This window comes from Haemaphysalis longicornis, unplaced genomic scaffold (genome assembly GCF_048455015.1).
Source record: "Haemaphysalis longicornis isolate Haplotype H1 unplaced genomic scaffold, Haemaphysalis longicornis Haplotype H1 scaffold_13, whole genome shotgun sequence".
Taxonomy (NCBI): Eukaryota; Metazoa; Arthropoda; class Arachnida; order Ixodida; family Ixodidae; genus Haemaphysalis; species Haemaphysalis longicornis.
This window is the reverse complement of record NW_027526233.1, coordinates 63,062,057-63,083,824: the sequence shown is the minus strand read 5'-3', so window position 1 is coordinate 63,083,824 and position 21,768 is coordinate 63,062,057. Positions and strand designations below refer to the sequence as shown.

At 47.5% G+C, this 21,768-nt stretch overlaps 1 protein-coding gene across 1 annotated transcript in view; it reads right to left on the bottom strand.

Annotated features, from left to right (window-relative positions):
- Nucleotides 1-11,211, bottom strand: part of LOC144163863 (caspase a-like) — a 65,819-nt gene extending 54,608 nt beyond the window's left edge. Inside the window, exons 1-2 of the mRNA XM_077694541.1 lie at nt 11,094-11,211; nt 10,792-11,024 (exon numbers count right to left, since the gene is read on the bottom strand). Of these exons, the coding sequence (XP_077550667.1) occupies nt 10,792-10,797 (6 nt within the window). The 5' untranslated portion in view covers nt 10,798-11,024; nt 11,094-11,211. The remainder of the gene's footprint in view (nt 1-10,791; nt 11,025-11,093) is intronic.
- Nucleotides 11,212-21,768: the final 10,557 nt, after the last annotated feature.

Here is a 21,768-nt window from a genome sequence, read left to right as displayed (position 1 = left end):
TTTTGGCAAAGGGCTAACACGTCCCCAGTATACGAGGTGTAAGATTTTTGAAGATGTTGGGCATGCCCCTCCCGTTCTTTCTTCGCGCCGTCCGAACAAGCTGCCGACGATTTGAAAATCCGCCAGAGCTGAGCGACTAAATCGGTGCAGTCGGTGATTTTAAGCTCGTGATTAAGAAATCAAAACTTGGCCGGCTGGGTTCGGAAAAAAAACATTTAGCCGGGTGATGTTGTCAACCCAGCGGTTAAATGCGCTCACTCTGTCGTGGGTACCCAGCCATTCGTCGACATCATCCCCACGAATATTACCGAAGAAAGCGGGATCACGCTGATGGCTGGTTGCGCAGTACAGGGGGGTTTGGTGGAGCCGCGGCGTTCGCAGTTTCAGCGTCGAAACCCGTCAGTACGATGACCTCCCTCCCTTTTCGTGGCCTTGTTGTGTCCCCCTCCTTGGGCGGAAGCGATGGGCGGCCTCCGCAGACGCCAGCGAGTGGCAACCCTTTGTATGTGCCCCGCCGGTGGCTTTTTGCACGGCGTCGGGGCAGGCTTTCCTGTCCTCCTGACCTTCAGGGATAGACGATGGGGGAGCGGGGGTCAAAACCCCAATTGGCAGGTGCGCTGCTGGGGGGAGGCGGCTTTGCTTTAATGCGCCCGGCTCGCGCATCCTTCGGTGAGTTTTAAGTGCGAATGCACTTCTTAAGCGAGCCTGAAGCGTCCGCCGCCGTCCGCATTCCGCCGCCGTCCGCATAGCAACAGCTGCGGGAGCGCGCGCTTCTCGTCTTCCTTGGGAACGGGGGGAGATGGGCGCGCGCTGCCTGGCCGCTGACATGGCACATACCCACGTGGGGGATTGGCCAGGAATCTCCTCGTCTTCCTTGGCAACGGGGGGAGATGGGCGCGCGCTGCCTGGCCGCTGACATGGCACATACCCACGTGGGGGATTGGCCAGGAATCTCCTCGTCTTCCTTGGCAACGGGGGGAGATGGGCGCGCGCTGCCTGGCCGCTGACATGGCACATACCCACGTGGGGGATTGGCCAGGAATCGGGCGTGAGAAGGGCTAATGCACCCGCCTAAAGGAGTACTGACACGAAATTTCAAAGCTGAGATACGCTCTAGCAATGAAGTACAACGACAACACAAATAGGTGTCTGTGAATAAATGCATCTTTCTTTCTTTGTAGTTGTGTGTGTGTGTGTGTGTGTGTGTGATCTCTCTTTCGCGAACATTACCGAACCGCGCAAATTCAACTCCTGCATTCGCACTTTCACATTCTTCCCCTCGGGTAAATGCGGGGAATTTTTTTTCGAGATTCTCCGCCATTAGGCGGCGACCCGAGCGGAGCTCCTGGAGGGCAGTGCGCGAGGTACACTTTGGGATGAAAACACACATCCCACAACTTAGGGGAGAATGGTTGGCACGACCGTTTATTCAGGCGCTCGGGCTAGAGCCACTAGTTGAGGTTCCAGAGTATGGGCACTATTTTCTGTCATGTCATGGTTCTAAGCCGCCAACAGCGGCCATTGGTGGAACCGCGCCACGGGACATTTGTTTACCTCGGAAGACACATGGGCGCTGACATTTCGGTGCATCTGTGTTGCCGCGTGCGCGCTCTTCGATAAGTCGTGATGTTCGGAGAGCAGTGCGGCTGTATGACACGTTGGGAGGGCGTTTTTAAGCCCCCAGACAGAGTAGCGATGGCGTGCTTCCCTGTACGGTCTGTTTCAACCGGCGGGAAGCTAGAAAACGCCTGTATCGCTTCCCGCTGGGATAGAACGACCGTGGCCTAGCGTAAATTATAACCACTTAAAAAGCGTAGCTTATATAGTGGCTCTAGCATAACCCAGAGCCACTAAATGAGCTACACTAGCGCAACCGAGCCTGACCCCATCACACCGGCACGCTCTCTCTAAATCTTCGAAAAGTAAACACGGCTGCCATGGTTGCCAAGCGGCGCCCGGACCAATTCCTTCCGTCAACGTCAGCCGTCATAGGGCGCATAAAGCTGTACACCCAGGCGTCAGGCAGCAAAATGGCTGCCGCCGTTCGTCAGTGTCGTTACTCTTAAGCGTAGCTTAATTTGTGGTTCTAGCTCGGGCCAAGTAACAGCCACACGTGGTGACGATGATTATGGAGAGGCGATGCTGATAACAAGATTCAAGAGTTAGTACAGCTGTTAATGTACAATTGATGAGGAAGGTCTCCTATCAGGTTCGTAACACTGGTAGCTGGATCAAAGAGCTTCAGTCACTAAACTAGCTCATTAATAAAGCTGAATATAAAGAAAACGTAAGCGCAGGTACGAGCCCACCGACTTGCTTCCCGGCCGTTTGCTTTGTGAGAGCTGGAGGCTGGAATCGTTAATCGCACAACTGGTGGACCCCCCCTAAGCGTTTTTCCTAAACAACGCAGTAGGTCGGTGTAAAGTTAATAACCATCTACGAGAACACTTTTTCTGTTAATGTCACCTCGAATTGGCAGGAGTCAACTGGATCGTAATTTGAAGGTGCGATTGTGTAGCTTGAAGAAGCAGGACGTATATGTCAAACACAAGCTGCCACAGTGGAACCCCGCTCATACGTCCCCGGACTTACGACTACCCGCTTCTTACGACGGATACCCGCGGTCGTGGCAAACTTCCCATTGAAACAATGCATTAAAAACCCCGACGATATGACGCTCGGGTGCACGCGGTCTGCTTCATACGACGAACCCTGACGCGGATAAACCGGCCTTTTCCCTATATTTTACACCACTTCGCACTCTCTGCCCGACGTTCTTTATTCTTAACCCCTGTTTAACATTGCTTAGTAAGCAAAGGTCCGCCTACGGACCAGACAACGTGCTGACCAGACACAAGCAAGCAGGCAGTTACTTGTGCGCGGGAGCTGAGCAGCGACGGCCGCTTGTGGGTTCAGTATACCAACGCGCCAACCGCGAGAAGTCGAAGTTCATGATAGCAGGCCGACCGCGAATTTCAAGTTCCCGTCGAGCCGCTGACAAACGCGGTAACACATACGACGCAGCCCCTTGTCAATCACGCAACACCGTTTTTCCCAGCCCGCTCGATTCAAGTTTCTTCCTTTCACCACGCTCTCTTTCCGAATATCTCCACTTATCCGTGTTTTTCATAACCCGGTTTTCACTCTGCTCCTTTCTTTGGTAGAGTATCTCAATGCACGAGTGTCCGCCCCAAGGGTGGAGGCCCGTATACGTTGGCAACGTCATTTTGGTTCAATCAATGGCCGCCGCAGCCAGTCACTGTAGCAAGACCGCGCTATAATTTCTTCCGTAATACGGTTTACTTGCCAAGTTTGAATTATTGTATCTATTTCGCGTTGCGGGATTCTGTCCGAAACAAAACCTGCTATGCGTTGAGCCTTTTGACACAATTGCGAGGGCTCGGCACAGTTCAAACGTTGTCTCCAACATGTATGGGAATGCTGTTTTTTTGCGCTTGGCTTTGGCGGTTTCACACTCGCGTCTCCCCCTCTCAATTTGCTCGACTACCTCGGCTTCATCTTGCTCGCGCAAAGCGCGTGGCCACCGGGCAATCTCGGACGCATGGAGGAGAGGGGGCACAACATAGGCGTTGCTTTTTAAAGACGATAGTCTTTCTTGGACAACTTAAACCCAGAAATTTTGGTCTGTTTGAATGTCTGTCGGTCTACCTGTCTGACTCGATCCAGCCACCCGACCAAAGGGAAACGAAATCTGCGCAATAGACATATATACTCACAGCCAAATCTAAACGTTTAAATCCGGTTTATATGTTCACACTTGTCGGCATTGCTGTAAAAGTGCAAGACATTACGCAAATATAATACAGGACGTCAATACATAGGTGGTATTTTCAGTGGTCCTTGATTAAAACATTCATGGATGCCTGGTTTTTGCGAAAGGAAACGCATCTACCGCACAAAAAAAATAACACTGTGGCCTGCTGTCGCCCGCGTCACTATATCTTATGGCGATATTTCAAGCATTCAAGCGGCAACAGTTGGGAAACCTTTTACTAGGCAGGTTGCACGTTCTGTTAGGAACGCACGTGGACTTGGCCAACGCGGTTCTATAAACTTTAAAGGGCGCCTTGATTCACGCGCGTCTTCGCCGTCCGGAAGCGCTGGCAACGAGGCCCCCGGCCTGTAGCAGTGGAGCGCGGTAAATGCAAATTGGTTGGAGCAAACATTTAGCGTGTTTAACTTGGGAGGAGCGCGACGCAAGAGGGACAACGTGATAGGTGTGCGCGAAAGCGAAGGGAGGCATATAAATTGCAAATGTCGACAAAGACCATCGTCTTTTGTCGACATCTGAGACGAAAGGAGCGGATACGCGGTCAATTTTTTCCTTGGGATTACAGCTAAAACTTCGCGAATCACGCGAGAACGCGCTAAATATAATAGTTTAAATGGGACCCTAGCCAACCTTTCGCGTAGGACCATCTACTAGGCCGGCATTTACCAGCACCGCGGTCGTACGGCACCCCGGTCATGGGACGCTTTCTCGCAGTCCCTTGAAGGTCGTATTATCGGGGTTCCACTGTATTTTGGGAAAGCCGCTAGACATTGAAGTGCAGCCCTGGAGTCTGTGAAGGTAGCCCACTCTCGTGATGGCTGCTGGATGATGTGAGCGAAAGCCATCCGCAGCGCTCCAAGTTGTGCAGCCGTAGTTTGCATGCTGTGGCTGGGCAGGGTACCCCTGATAGTGGTGCATGATGACGGTATCTACACCCAGGTAGTCGATAATGTTGACGAGACTGACCAATCACTCACAAAAATGAGTGTGGTCTTTGTATTTTTGTAACACATAGTCCAGAGCAAGGAAATTCAATGCTGGAGCCAGCTGTATTTTTGTAATGCCGGGCATAGTGTTTGTGACTGGTATAGGCAGCAATATGGAGGGTGGGTGCTCAGGAAAACAGGCTGTTGAGATAGCTGTGGAAACCAGCTGCGCTCCTTGGGCTCAGCGTGTCGCTATATAATTGACGCACTGTCTTGACACCCGCAGCAGATGTGCAGGAAGCTAATTTCGGCGTTCCTAGAGCGAGTGGTGAGACCCGCCTGCATTCTGTCAGCGTTCGGATGCTAGAAGTTGGCTTTGGAAACCGAGCAAAAACATCACCTGTGCTTGCATGCTTTCTAGCGCGTTGACCCTTTTGTAACGGGAAGAAGCAAGGATTCTGTAGCCCAGGGGAAACGCAAATGCTTCAAAATGCTGCAGGACAGAGGTGACTGAACAACCGGCGGTGTTGGTAGAGAGCATGCGGGATATGTAGGCAAATGATGTAATCTTGTAGTTGAAGTTACAAACACGAGGTCACCAAGTGAAATTTCTACCAATTTTATCTCCCAAGAACCTGTAGGTCGGGGCATATAGAATTTTAGCTCCTCCCCCGTAACAGTGGGGTGGTAGCACGTAAAGTCATTCTTCTTAAGAGCGGTCGCACGGAATTTGTTCACTAAGATTTCTTAACGTCGCGTTACCAGGAATAGCGCAATCGAGTCGTCTGCCCGCTGAAGTCCGGACCGTAATACTCGCATTTTGCGGCCTGAACTCCATATGCAAATGTCATTGGCCTACAGGGTGATTTGTACCGACGGTGGCACGCATTTGTATAGGCCTATTAGGGTGATGCTAAAGTGTGTAAAGCTCAGCACCCCACCCTCGGGAACACGGCGGGTCACCTGATATTGCGATGCGTCGAAGCTGTCCGTAGATATGTACACATAAGTTTTGGAGATGTAGTCTGATAGCCATGCATACATGCAGGCCTTCATTCCTGAGGACTTCAGCGCCAGCTGGGATGAGGCGGTGAAATCACCCGTCAAAATACGCTGGGCTAGTGTAGTAATTATGATGCCTTCTAAGCTAGTTAAGTCCAATGCAACACTATCTGGAGTGTAGGCGACGATGATTGTAAAGGACAAGCCACCGACCCGAACTGTTTGTGCCACGTATATAAACGTCTCGTCAAACAACTGCGTTAACTTTGGCCGGGCGCCTCCATCCAGTGAAAGACAGACAGAAGGACAGACACAGGCAGCCCAACATACAGACGAAAAGTTCTGCGTCCAAGTATCCCAAGAAAGAACGCAACTGATTGTTTGTCAGGAAGCGTATGCCCATATCGCCTTTGTCCAGGGGATGTGTTGGGACGGGCATTCCAAGCACTGTAGTGTGTTCGGTTCTGTATACGCGGATGGCGGAGTTGGGGAGGGGGCGGGGGGATCCCATGGATTGCGAACTCGTAACAATAAGCTCGTTATAGGCGGGTTCGGCTATATCGAACTATTGGATATATCGAACTAATCGTGGTGCATATTGCAGTTCGTTATAAACGGGTTTGACTGTATATCATTAACTGGAGACAGTACAAAAAACACGGACCAATGCGGAGGTTGAACGTATTTATTTACATGATGTTAAAATGTTTTTATACTTCGGTCGTGACAGCAAGAGTGATGACTCTGAGGAACTCGTTTTTAACGCCGTTGCTTGAGAAATCCCATATCGCAACGCGTCTCAGTGCGGTTCTTCTGATCGTTACAATATCTGCAGCTTCAATAATGAAATACTTGTGCGTGAATAATAAAAAATTAGGCGTGATGGTACAGTCGTCTTAGCGGATATGTGTCATATATTTTCATGTTAGCTTTAATAATGTAAGTGTTTCAGCCGTTTTCTGCAACCAAACTTCCTGATTAAATGGCCGTGTTTTTAAAGGATACCCTGACCAACCCTAGTACATTTTGCAGTAATTTCTTTGTTCCGCTGTGCTTTTGAACAGGGCGCAGTCTTGATGTAAAAGTGTTTCGGCCTCGTTCTTGTGTTGATATGGGCGTGATTGTTTTAACTTACTTGAGAGGAGGAGGTTCTTGCCAAACGCAGAGCCACAAGTTTCTCAGTCTACTTCTCCGCCTAAAGGCATGTCTCTTTAAATAAAAAACTGCGAGTTTTTGCCGTGTACTCATACTTCGCGTGAAATACGCCTAGAGTTTCTTGTAGAAAATTGTTGGCAAGTATTACCCTTTTAAAAACATTTGGTATTTTGCAAATGCTTTGCCGATATTAACTCCTGTGAAAGAATTGTTCGACCTTACAGAACTGATACTAGAGAAAGAGACAGAAACAGAGCTATTTACGCGAAACTTTCCTGTGTAAGTGTCCGAAAAATATTGTCAAATGGAAAATGCTGGTCTCGCATCTCGCTATTTCGCTTCAAATATCGTCAAAAGGCGAGTCTTGTTCCGCCAACGCCACGTGAATACTCTTCTTCTCTCCTGCGCATTTCCGTTATACCCCTACCTGCTTCCTCCTGCCACCATAGACACGACAAAAGTGTTCAAAATTTCATTTATTTCCTCGTTCGCACTGTTTTGCCTCATCTGTGGGGAACTTGCGCCATCGTTGCGAGCCAGAATGTAAAGGCTGCAGCACGAGTGCAATTTGTATGTTTGCTTTAATAATTATTTTCAATGCCCTTCTTGCGGGCTATATCCAAAAATCATGCACCAATACGTCAAACGACGATGATTTAAGGCTTATCTTTCTCGTGACGTATTCTTTATTTGCCGTGTACGTTTTCCAAACTGCTTCGATCGTGTCGAAATGGAGCAATCGGATGGAAGCCGGCTTGATAACACAGGAGACCCAGGTTTCATTTCGGTCCGGGTAAACGTGTTTTTCTCTAATACGTCGGTGTTTTCACGTTACAGACGCCATCCGTAAAAACACAAAAGCTTCGCTTTAAAATACGCCAACGCCTTTATAAAAAATCATTGCTATTAGTGAGTTATGGATAACTGCTTTGCGTCAGATATCCCTGTTTTCCTTTTTGTGAACAATGTTGTCAGCGTTAAGTGCACTACGAGATTTTGTAGTTCGGAAATCGTTTTGTCTATGTCATCGTCTGATTCAAAAGTTATTTTGTGTTTATCCGGGCGGCTGAATGGCAGAATCGACCGCAGTGCATCTATTGCGGAAATTTTGCGTTTAATTAGCCCCAGCAATAATATCATGTTTAAAATGTGCTTCCATTGTACTATGGAGATATAGATGACCAGCGCGATTGTGTGTGGTACCAAACAAAACCGGTATGTTTGTAATTTTCGAATGAGTCCACTTCTTACGTAATTGGCCTCCTACGTAATTGGCTCCCTACGTAAAAAAAGGTGGAATGGGAGAGTTATTCTATTAGATGCACATGGGGATGTCCGTTAGCCTCCCCATGAAGCCAAATTACTTCACAGCTGAGGTGACTAACAGTTTATCATTAACTGGAGGCAGTACAAATAACACGGATTAATGCGGACGTTGAACGTATTTATTTACATGATGTTAAAATGTTTTTATACTTCGGTCGTGACAGCTACAGTGATGGCTCTGTGGAACTCGTTTTTAACGCCGTTGCTAGAGAAATCCCATATCGCAACGCGTCTCTGTGCGGTTCTTCTTATCGTTACAATATCTACAGCTTCAATGTGAAATACTTGTGCGCGAATATTAAAGAAATTAGGCGTGATGGTACAGTCGTCTTAGCGGATATGTGTCATATATTTTCAAGTTAGCTTTCATAATGTAAGTGTTTCAGCCGTTTTCTGCAACCAAACTTCCTTATTAAATGGCCATGTATTTAAAGGATACGCCAAATCTGTTATTTCTATAACCTTCCTGTGCATTGAATAATTAATAAACAAAACGGCGGATAATGCTGCAGTCGTTTTGGCAGACTATTGTAAATATTACTTGTATGAGGATTGTCTCAATAAAACAAGAGGTACAACAGTATACTGCAACCACACCCCTCAGTGCAAAAAGATGGCCATGCATGGGACAACACCCCAAAATTCTATAACGTTTACACCTGCAGTCTACACAATTTCTATAAACCAAAACTCAGCGCCATAATAGCCATTATAAGTATGATTTTTGAAAGACACGTACATAGTCTGAAAGCGAAAGCGTAGTCACAAGGAAGTGTGCTTTGCCCTGAAATGGTTTAGCCGCTCTCATTCGATGCAAGTACGTGTGGTCACAACATACAAAAGCCAACAGATAACCCGCGCCTTCGACAGGTTAAGCTATTTAAAAAAAAGAAATATTGTGTACGTGCTGAGTGACGCAAGATATTAGTGGAGTGAGGTGACCAGTTTTTTAGGCCGCCGCCAATATTACTACTGCGAGTGGTTCAGCAAAACCAGGTTCAGCAAAACCTGCAAAAACTCTTTAAGAATTGCTATGCAGCAACATCGCAATTGCAACGCTTTGTTCGAGTTCGTTTATGTTTCTTTTGTCGCGTATTACCAAATGCCTTCTCTTCTGATACATTAAAGCTTGGTGTTAGGCTAGTTGGTATCGAGACATAAAAGGGTGCTGGGAAAACAATAACAAAAAAATTTCTAGCCATCTGCGGAAACGGGAAACCTGGGGAGGGGCGAAGCCTGCAGTGTATAAGTGTATTCTTGGCACCTTAGTGTTTTTGCCAACGCAGATGAAACCGTTGGGCGTAAAGGCATACACCTTTGCGGTAAAAGACTCTTGTCATGAAGCATGAAGCTCTCAAGCGCGAGGCGTAAACGAGTGTCCCAGTGTTTTTTTAGTACGCGTGACGTTCTAGTGCGAGGCATAAACGAATTTTCCGGTGTTTTAGTGCAGTGACTACACGAGACGACGATTACGGTGACGAGATGAGACGTTAACCGCCACAAAACCTAAGGGGCGTAGCCCATAAAAAAACGTAGAGCGCTGATGTTTGCAGGGCAAACAGAGAACAAAGAAACAAATGTAACGATTGATAAACCTAACGGTTTGTTGACAATTCTAAAAGCCTTCTGTGCGCCACCACATACGCTTGTCCTTTCATTCGGGGCTGGTTGTGTAATCTTCAGCGCTCTATGTTTTATTAGACATTTTGCAACAACCTTATGTGAATCGTTATCTGCTTTTGTTTCTACGTCTTCCGGCACAAATTTCCTCGGCAATCGGAAGATAACTGTTGTCTTTCGGCAGAATTTGCATTGAAGGCAACAGACTCGCGCCAAGTTTATTGATGATGAACCTCGCACTAAACTTCGTGAAAAGCCTGCTTACCTTTGAATCAACCGTAAACCCAATATCTTGATACCCTTTTATAGCTTTAGTTCCCGTTTTCAGTATTACCACTTATATAACGCCAATTTTTTAATCTTTCTCGTCCCACAAGAAGCGTGTCCCAGGGCTGTGTTCTAAGTGCCTCGTTTATGTCTTTTTGTTAGTTATATTGCAAAGGCTAGAAACCAATACATCAAAAATTGCTGTTTGCAAAAGTGTACAATCTGTGCATACTGCCATGTTCGCCCGACGCAAACCTAGTCTACAACGACAAAATAAAAGGAGTTTGGCGTATTATTTCAAGGAACCGAAAATAATCCAAGATGTCACTGAGCCATGTGCTATGGCCATTGAAGAGTGATCTACTGCCTGATTTTCCCGTATTCAATTGAAAACACCAGTGAAGGAACCATCGCTAGCCAACCACGCGGTAGTGGTATTCACGAGTATGCTAATCGCGGATGCCCAAGTAGATAGCATTATACAGCTGATTTTCAGCCCTACAACCAACCACAAGCGGCCATACCAAGCCCTCGCTGCGTATATTATATGGCGTTTTAGTCACTTTTTACCGTGTGTTTACTGCATAACCCCTTTGTTGGAATCATATAAAAAAGAGAATATTAGGAAAAGTCAGAAGCGTGGCGGACGGCTCCCACATCCTTTTGTAATATGCGCGGAAGGACTGATTGTGATTCACTAACCTCCATTGCTGGCGAAGACAGCAAGCCTTCGAGAGGTGGTCGGTCCGTTTACGTGCTTGCCACTTTCGCGTTCAAGCGACTGCAATGACGCTCTGTCTATTCCCGTTGAGGCCTTCGCTGAGAACGTCCCCAGGTGTCTGTTGTCTGGCCGGCTCCGCAAGATTCAGTCGACTGCAGTAGTTGACTTTCTTAACGGAGTCCTCCCCCGCGTGGGCGTAGTGTCGAGACCGGGCCTTGGGTCGCGCATTCAACGGCACAGCCACGATTAGAAACAGCAGATTTTCTTGCAATTTGGGACTCACCTTTCAGGCTGCGCTACCGTCGTCGACCAGGGCGGGCGGTTGGCCGGCGGTGGTTTATACCAGTGAGTAGCGGAATTTATAGCGGCGTTGTTATCTCTTCCTATTGCATTTCGAGTAGCCAATGACGGGCGTTGTCAACGCACCGTCCGCTCGACTGTGCATCCCTTTGTTGCGCTGCTGTGAGTGACCGATAATCTGCTTTGTTCTACGGCAAGCGTGATAGGTGTGCGTTCCCTGTCACGTATCTTGTCCACGCGCTAGTCCTCGCTCTCCTCTCGAAAAGGAACTTCTACATTCCAGCGAATTTAATTAATTTTTTTAATTGTATTGTTTAACGCGCCGACGCAACGCAGGCGATGAGGCGCGCCGTAGTGGAGGGCTCCGGATTAATTTCGACCACCTGGGGATCTTTAACGTGCGCCGAAATCTCGTACACACGGGCGTTTTTGCTTTTCGCCTCCATCAGAAAAGCGGCCGCCGCGGCCGGGAATCGAACCCGCGACCTCGTGCTCAGCAGCGCAACGCCTTAGCCACTGAGCCACCGCGGCGGGTTTCCAGCGAATTTAAGCTTTCCGCAGCCAGCAGAGGCAACAATTCTTCCGTGCGGTGTCCCTTCGACTTGAGTTTGGGTAACAGCGCACGATTGTTTCGTTTGAATCTACATGTTTACAGCAGGAAACTGAAGGAGAACACCGAAGCGTCTCGAATCCGCAATCTTCTAAATTTAGCACGCTTGCCTGTGTCCATACGCGCGAGAGTTTTGGCTCCTTTGTTCAAGAATAAAAGGTAGAAATACCCATATGAAGGTTGCTTTTGGGATCCCAAGGATGTTTTTTGGTTCCCACAAAGGCGCTTTCTTCGAATGACTTTTATTCCTGTTTCACGTAAGCAGTGGTTCTGTATTTCATTGTAGACCTCAACCAACTTACGTTTTGCGGGTTATGGGATAATAGCGCGAATGATAGGTTTAGAGAGCGAATTATTGAAAGTTGACAAAATTATAAACAGCGCTAATAGGCAGGCCTTTCTCGGTATACCGAAGCAGACAGAAGAAAATAAAAGAACACCTATAAGTAATTTTATAGATTCACAGGGAAACAGTGGCAAAACGAAGAGGAAAACCAGATACAGTTTGAATAGTAATGTAAGCTGACTCATGGTTTCAAATTTCGAAGCCGTCTTTGTAAGTCAAACGGGTCAGTCGATAACAGTTTTTGGCACGTTGGTATTTAACTAAAACCCGCTGTTCGGTGTTTTTACGCGACATGGTACAGGCGTGCCTGGTAAGTATCTTTATTTAGACGAAAACTTCATATTTAGCCATTTGTGCAAACGGAAAAACATAGTTTAAGTTTGGTTGACGAAAAAAAATTGCACACCTAAAAACGTTCTCACAGCGGGCCCGAACTTGTGCGAAGTTCGAAACTATTGCGGGTGTAAAACACTTAAGATTGCAGCCCTTACCACAAGGGACTTTATGCTGCGAAAAGAAACTCCCTTGTCAATAGAGGTCGTACACTATCAAAAAGGTCACATACTTGTTTAGATTTTTACCTAAAATTATTTTTCATACAAAATTTCAAACTTTACCCTGTTTCAGAAATTATCAAAAACTACGTCTTGTTTTCTGCATCTCGACAACGTAGGGGGTTCAACTTTGTAAGTAATTGTTCTCCATTTTTTTGCTATTCTATGTGCTAATTTTTGTTTATATAAAAAACGTTTTTCATTATAAAAAATGCACAGCATTCCAGGTCAGTTGGGCATTTTGATCTACTCTAAAAACCGATATAAACCCAAGGCCATCTTCCGATATTGTTCTTTATTCAGGCTCTAAATCATGTCGCACTATGTTTGTAGTTTTCCAGCTATAGAGCACCACATGTGACGTTGTAGCGGTATTGCGGGGTGTAGTAGGGATGTCAGCAGCCAGCTTTAAAAAGCGACGTAGCGCAACAAACGGCCGGAACAGCAAAGAAAATGCAGGTGACCACGCTTTCATAATATCAACCGCGAATCAACTACATCATCATCGTCGTCATCATCACAAGCCTACTAGAGCCCACTGCAGGGTGAAGGCTTTTTAAATTGACTTCCAACAACTTCGGTCCTGTTTCCTGGGCCGCGAGAGTTCACTATTAGCCACTAAATTTCCGTATTTCACCCCTCTGTCGTGTTATTACCCTCCCACTTCTTCTACACCCATCTCTTAGTATCCACTCTGGTCACCTAACGGTCCACCGGTGGTCAGTTCATCGCCAGTCCAAATCCATTCATTTTCTTTACTTGAACTTATATATCATCTACTCGAGTTTGTCCCTTGATCCATGCAGCTCGTTTCCTGTCCCTGAGTGTTACTCCTATAATTATTCGTTCCATGGCCCGTCGAGCCGAACTAAGTTGTATTTCTACTTGTTTACTGAGTCGCCAAGTTTCAGCTCCGTATGTGATCACAGGCATTATGCGCTGGTTGTCCATTTTTTAGAGAGAGAAGTATCTTACTTTTCATGATTTGAGAGTTCTTGCGGAGTGCTCCCCAGCCCATACTTTTTCTCCGCCGGATTTCTCTCTCGTGGTTAGCGTCTGCTTTAACCATCTGCCCGAGGTAATTATATTGTTTTACATCTAGCAGAATTAAGCGGAAGTCTGGGCCCGTTGGCTCATAATGTTCAGTGAACAACCAGTGCTAAGTTCGAGCGCTTCTACCGCTTCGCGCATTAAGCTAAAGAGGGTGCTTATGGCATGCTTATTCCTGATTACTTTAGAATAATTCCTATTGATGTGTAGCCCCACCCCCGTTTTTTCTCATTGCAATTCCTCCAGTATTTTAGCATGTGTTCTGCAATCTCAGTCAGATATACGATGTCCTCTGCAAACCTGACATGACTGAAGTAATCTCTGTTGATCCTTAATCCTGTGTCTTCCCTGTCAAGCTTTCTAAATACCTCCTTCAGACATGCTGTGAACAGTTTTGGGTAAATACTCTCTCCCTCTGTACTCCCTCCCATTTTGGATGGGGAATTTAGCGCTTCGATTGTGAAGTGTTATCCTCCCGTATATCCCTTTTATATGTCGTCCAGGAGTCTTATGTAGGTTTTGTCTATTTCGACACGGTAAAAGGCACGACAAGACGGGGATACAAGAAGCGACAGTTACACGGGACGAGCGCTCGTCCCGTGTAGGCGTCTCTTTTTATGTCCCTATCCTGTCGCGCCTTTTACCCTGTAGAACTCTTATCCCCAACTGGCCCACGTTTCTGCGTTGGATCTGTCCTACTCCCTGGTCCTTCAATTCTTTTAGTGCCGCTGCGGTTGGTACTGAGTCAAACGCTTTCGCATAGCCAATAAATGTCATGTAAAGGGGTTAATGGTATTCTCTGGATTTTTAAATCACTTGTTTGACAAAGTGGGTGTGGTCCATGGTTAAGTACCCCTTCCTGAACCCAGCCTGCTCCCTGGGTTGTTTGGAATTCAGGCTCCTTCAAATACAGTTAACTATAACTTTGATAAATAGCTTGTAAACAACTGAGAGTTGGCTGATTGGTATGCAGGTGCTGAAGGCCAACTTCAACGAAATTTGTGGCACCTTAAAGGTGTTGTGCCACCAAATTTGTTGCTTGTGCATTCTTTGTTGCAAACGTTTGATATTTCTTTAGAAAGCAAGATACATGATCTCACATGCACATATTCTGAGTAAAAAATTTATTATCCCACGATTCATGTGAACAGGATTCGGTTTCGGTTTCTGGGCGCCGATTCAAGCAGTGACGTCACAGTGTTGCGAGGACTCCCTGCCACGTGCGTCTACCATGCGGCGCTGCGGTACGCTGCGACGTTACTGCGGCGTCTGCTCCCATACACACGTGCTTCACCACGGAAATAAAGTAAACACGCCAGCTCGTCATGTCACGCCGCGACAGCTCCGTCACAGACTCTCTGTCTGCATCTTCGGATGCAGACAAACGGGAACCATGGATGTGCAAACCATGGAAATGCAATTGGATATGCAAACCATGCCCCTTAAAAAACCGCAAAAAAAAAGAAAAAAAAAAGCATCCACCGCCGGGAATTGAACCCGCAACGTTAACCGAACGGGCGCGACGCGCGAGACCGCTGCACCACCGGACAAATAGTAGTCCGTCGCGAAATAGCCGGAGTAATAAATGGAGACCCAGCCTTCGAGTCGTACGTCGGTGTTTACTAGCTAGTTTACAGAATTCCTGGCTGGTAAACTGAAATTTCTTAAATAGCGCTTGCGCATCAAGGTTCCGCGAAGCCCCCGCAATAGCTTGTCGCCATCAACTCTGCTCCTTCGCGAAAGCGCTCGCAAACATAAGTGTGCCCGGCTGCCAGCTGCGATTTTGCACTGTAGGGATAGTGTTTGCCGCACTTTGGTTTTACGTCAAACGCCCTGGCTGATATTGATCTCTTATTGCCCAAATTACCCTACCTAACTCCTCTTCTGCACAAAACTGACCTTATATTTTCTACAGGCGAGCCGATCGCACACGCATATGCAGTTTGCAGCTCCGGGGTAGCGGCATTGCCGAAGAGCATGGCCGAAGCGGCGAACGCCAAATACGGATCGCATTAGCGCTAGTGTTGAGTTGTATGAGCTTCATATACTTTAGTGAGTTTATTACACTCCAGAAACTAACAAAATAGAGCCGCATTCATTGCGGCACGAATGTTGTCGGGGCGCAGTTTTCGCTTCTCTGTCGATTCCCGGCGACGCGTTGCGCGACCAGTCGGGCGACCGGTTTTGTTGGCGTCTTCGGTCGGCGAGTCCCTTAAACTACGGCGACTTTCCATCGGCCGACGTGTTTGTGTCGCCGTCGGCGTAGTGTGACAACGCGGTCTGGCAATTCGGCAGTTGGGCGTTGGTTTGGCGACTCGTCGGCGTCGCCGTCGCGTTGTCGTCTCCGTCGTGTCGGCCTAGTGTGTCTGATACGACTACTACTACTACTAGGTGATTCGGGTGAAAAGGAAAGGAAGTGCACTGGGGATATGTCTGATACGACAAAGCGACCAAACAAACTGTGGTAACTGGAGTTCACGTTGACGTCGCTCGAGTCGCTAACGCGGTGTGACCTCACAAACTTTGTTATGCTGGCATTCACTGACGTCATGGTTAGTGGCGCTAGCGATGGGTCCCGATTTCCAGAAGAGCTTTTAGGTACTTTTTAGAAGCGAAATAAAATATATATTAAGCGCGTGCTGTACCGGGCACTTCGTGTTGAGGGTCCTTGCATACAGAGAAAGCCTACAGCAGGCTTTTTACAGACTTAAAATTTGGTGTCACAACACCTTTAAATGGACTATTTTCCGCTAGTATTACCTTAAAAATCGCTACCTGCAAAATGTAGGGGCCCAAATATGCGTCGCTGCATCATAAACGAAGATCAAAAACGCTCTTTTAAAACCGAAACTGAAAAACAAGGGCGGCCAATTACGGACGGCCGGAAGTGACGTTACACTCAGGAATCGAGTGTGCGCAGCCGGCGGATTCGCCCACGCATGGAGGAAAGAAAAGGTTAGGAGAGGCCCTGACGTTCCATTTGTGAAGCCGAGTGCCGCCATGACTTGAGCCCACGGAGCCCAGCACTCTATCCCAACATCCTTTGCTGTCTCCGGTTTGATTTGACTAACATGGCGTCGCCCTGCCTTACCGCTTCGAAGCAAAAACAGCTTCGTCGCTAATTCCTCGGTGCGATATCATGTTCTAAGCTGTTGATTTCGCCTTCAATTTGCCCATTGTAACCCTCACCCAAAGTTTCAATCGAAAAACGGCCTTCGGTTTTGAGATAGAAGGACGATTTTTCAGCTCTTAAGCCTGGCAAATTAGCGTTGGTCGTCGTCATAGCAACAGGCTGGCGGGATGGCGAACGCAGACGACGGGAGCATTGTTTGGGGTCATACAGCACTGCGGTCTTTGCGCGCTACGTCTCAGCAGCGATAAATCTCACTTCACTTCACAACGAAGAAACACAAAGTGAGCAAAGAACGAACTGTGGCTCTCGCCAACGCTGAGCGAAAGGGATTTTCCCGGCAGGTCGCTTCGGCGGCAGCGGCTCGCTCCGCCGATCTCGACGCAACGTAAGAGCCGCTGCGGCCGGGGTACGAGTTAAGGCCGCCTCCGACGGCGGAGTTTTCAAACTGGCCTAATCTAAAAACGTTTGTCGTAGCGACAGCGCTGCCACGTTTGTGGCAGCGACATACCAAGCGCTTTAAAACTTTGTCCGTTCTATGTGCCCAAATTTGCCCGCCGCAGTTGTAAACAAGTAAGCAACACGGTCCATGGGCACAAGAAAAATGACGTAACTTCCTCCACACTTTTCGCAATGCATTGGGATGCTAGGGGCCTCTCCTGAGTATTCTTTCCTTCATGCTCCCACGGCTGTCTGTCAGAAGGCGGCGCGCGTTCGATGTGTTTCGGGTCGGCCGTCTATTCAAACATTTTAAACATGCGGGAAAAGAGGTTGCGAAGTTCGTGCAACCATTATTGCTTCGCTGTGAGCTGCAGAGATGCGCCTATAGTTGTCCGATAAAATGTAAACGCCGGCACCGCGAGGCGTCGTGGCAGAGCTGGGAGCTACCATTTAGGCACACAAAAGGCAGTGTTGAGCGCTAGATAGGCGCCGACACAGCCAATATGATTGATTTGATTTGATTTTTATTCTTGCGCGAAAAAACAACAAACAAATCACGTTCGCGCAAAGGGAGCCGGGAAAAAAGCCGTAGTAACAGCTTGACGAGCCCCAGCCCCCCGGTGCAGACAGGCGGCAAACGGCATTGGCTAATATTAACAAAAAATCACACAAACAAAAAACGCAACGTACACACAATATATGCAGTGACTATTAGCAGCACTCAAAATACATACTGAGCAAGGTTTCGAAAAGTAGTAAGCTTGCGAAATACAATAGCAAGAAAGAGAAAGATATTTTCGCTAATAACAACATCATGAGTTAAGTGTAAAGATGCTGCGTAGGTGGTTAAAAGGAATGGTAGAAATGTCTGGATAATTATTAAGCAAGACGGCAATCTGTGTCGCAACATTTGTTCCCCGTAATTTGTTCGGCATTTTTTTACTTTCCAGGTTTCAGGATTGCGAGTAGAATATTTCGGAGAGAGCTTTTCTAGACTGGATAGATTAATTAGTGAACCGTTATTTATTACAGCTTGTGTCAGCTTTGCGCAGAGGCAGTGTCGCATCCAAGGGGGAGAAGCGTTTTCGTCGTCCGCGCGAGGGGGCCGTGCGGCCCCTCGTCACCGAGCTGCTCATCCTTCAGGCGGGATTCCGCCGCCACGCCACCACTACTTCAATGTCAGGGTGCCTTCGGGCACGGCGGTCGACGCCATTATCAATGCGGCGGAGGCCATCCCAACGTCCGACCTGTACAGCGTGCAGCACATGGGCGGATTGGATTTTCAAATCAGAGTCAACACCCAAGCAGCGGTAAGGAAACTTTTGGACGCAAACGTTCTACGCATAGGAAGCAACCTAGTCACTCTCGTGCCAGCGAAAAACAATACGTTAGCATCACCGTCTTTTTTTTTGCCCACCTTTGTTACGGACGCCGAACTGGCGAAAGCTTTGGAACCTTACGGTAAAGTCGTAAACATTGGCTCGAACTGCTTTCATGACAAGCCGCACCTAAGGACTGGGCTGCGGTACGTCAAGATGGAAATGCGCATGGACGACCCAGTGCCGAACTTCTTGAGAGTCAGCGGCCAAAGGGCCACGTTTGACTATCGAGGGGTTAGGAAAGTGTGCCACTCCGCGGTGTGACAGCTGTGTAGTGTTCGGGCACGCGACGGAAGGTTGTGTACGAAGTTGTTCGCGGTGCGGCGGGACGCACGCCACGGCCGACTGCACTGCGCGAAAGTCGTACTCGATGGTGACGGCCGGAGGATTTTCGGCGGCTTTTCCCCCGATGCAGGAACGGCGAGAGAATGGCGACCAGGAGCGAAGTCAGGCGATGGAGGTGCACGTGGACGAAGGAACCCCTGAAACGACCGACGGCACCAGGAGCGAAGACACGCAGTCTCAAAATACACAGGTAGCTCACAGTGACAGCAACGAGGAGGACACGCAACATCAAACGGCGACAACGGTGGCAGCAAAGGGCGCAGGAAGCGAAGACGGCAGCGAGACGCCAGCCAGAGCGGGAGGGGAAAAATATGGCGGCAGAGGAGAAGACGGCCGCCAAGACAGCAGCAACCGGGCAGTGCTCGAGGAAGAAAGGAGACAAGATGACGACGGAGAAGATGGCCGCCATGACGACAGCAGCCGGGCTCTGCCTGGGGAGGAGGGAAGACATGATGGCGGCGGAGGAGAAGACGGCCGCCATGATGGTGGCGGAGACGGCCGCGGAGGCGGCGACAGCATCATCATCATCATCATCATCATCATCATCATTTATTGAATCCTTAAAGGCCCCTTTCGGGGTATTACATAAGGGGGGAGGCAAAGCACAATTCAACAGATGCATGATTGTCAATGGTACAAAGCATAATCGTGAGTGAACTACATGATAAAATACAGTGTCAACAGAAGGAAATAAATATACATGGGAGAAAACGGCAACAAATGTAAATTTACTAACAAATCAAATGATTTGTGATTAGGTGTATAAATTTCAATGGGTTTTGTTCGTGCACTATGGATTCAGGCAGGTTATTCCAGTCTTCAATGGCTGTAGGTAAAAAGGATTTATTGAAATAGTTAGTTGAACCATGTAAGCTCTGTAAACTGAGAGAGTTAAAGAGGCGACGCGATGAACGGGCGGGAGGGAGAAGAACGGTATTGCGCTGTGAAGGGAAATTATAGTACAGTTTGTGCAGAAGGCAGAGCCGAGTGACCTTGCGACGAATTTCTAGGGGAGGGAGGTTGAGGGATAGTTTAATAGTGGTAATACTTACGCGAGGACTGTATTGTGAGGTGATAAATCTGGCAGCGCGATTTTGGATTGCTTCTAATGCGTTGATTAGGTAATTTTGGTGAGGGTTCCAAATAGCAGACGCATATTCAAGTTTAGTACGCGTGAAGGTTTCGTAAGCTAATTTTCGGATTTGCGATGGGCAGGACGTAAGAGATCTTTTGATGTAGCCCAGTGAGTTTGCTGAAGCGGCGACTAGTTGTTGTATATGATCGGACCATGTTAGTTTACTTGATATGGTTACGCCAAGATAACAATACGAGTCGACCTGGGTTAAGGGTTGGAAGTTCACAGAATACTGGAAGTAAAAGTTAGTGCGCTTGCGCGAAACGTGCATGAATTTACATTTCTTTGTATTAAGCTGCATTAGCCACCGCGAACACCATTTATTTATGGTAGACAAGTCATTCTGCAGTGCAATTTGGTCAGTACAACATGAAATGCGACGGTAAAGTACACAATCGTCTGCAAAAAGGCGGATGGTAGATGAAATTTCGTCTGGGATATCATTAATAGATATTATAAACAAAAGAGGCCCAAGTACGGAACCTTGCGGTACACCGGAAACTACATCAACACGGGGTGATTCATTATTCGCGACTACAGTAAACTGAACACGACCGGTAAGAAAATTTTTAATCAAAGATAGGGCTAAGGGGTCAATGCTGAGACAAGAAAGTTTACTTATTAGACGCCGGTGGGGAACACGGTCGAAAGCTTAGGAAAAGTCGAGGTATATTACATCTGTTTGAAAAGAAGAGTCCAGGTTAAAATGAAGATCAGTAGAAAATTCGTACAGCTGTGTCTCGCACGACAGCCCACGCCGGAACCCGGGCTGGTTAGGAAAAAAGAAGGAATTTCGGTCGAGATGAGTTGCGATGTGGGAGTATATTAGATGTTCTAGCAGCTTGCAGGCAATGCATGTTAACGAAATAGGACGATAGTTTGAGGGGCCTGAAAGGTTTCCGGATTTGGGCACGGGGGTGACTTTACTTATTTTCCAGTCTTCTGGAATAAAACCAGTGTCAAGGGATTGGTTAAAAATGAATTGCAGGATAAGACTGGATAATATTTTTGTGCTTTTCAGAATTTTAGCGGGTATATTGTCTGGGCCAGGGGCACTTGAGAATTTAAGGTTGTCGGTTAGTTTCGCAATTCCTTCGCTTGTAACAAAAATGCGTGGCATCTGCGGGAAGTCTCTGGGCGGCAAGGACGGAATATCGGTGGTGGGTTCATGCGTGAATATAGATGAAAAATGGGAATTCATGATTGCGGCGGAGTCAGTGGCGGAAACGGCCGAACCATCGGGATTAGTAAACGGCAAGTTTTGAGCAGCGCTGTTTTTAGGAGCCAAATACTTCCAAAATTTTTGCGGGTTGTCGCGCAGGATTCCGAGGAGATCATGACCAAAAAATTGCCTTTTTGCATTCTTTAACAGTGAAGTGTACTCGCACAAGCATGTGCGATACCTTTCCCATTTACCAGGGGATTTCGATAATTTGGCTTCTTTGAAGAGGCGTTTTTCTTTTTTGACAGTCTTCTCAGAGAATTAGAGTACCATGGTCTTTCGGCATCCCCGCGAATACAGATTAGTGGTCCATGTCTATCAATTAGGGACAGCAATTTGTTTTCAAATAACACCCAGTTTTGTTCGAATGTTCTCGACGCAGCAGAATGGAAAAACGTTTCATAGAAATCCGCTAGTTCTTTATTAGTTTTGGAAAAATTGGCTTT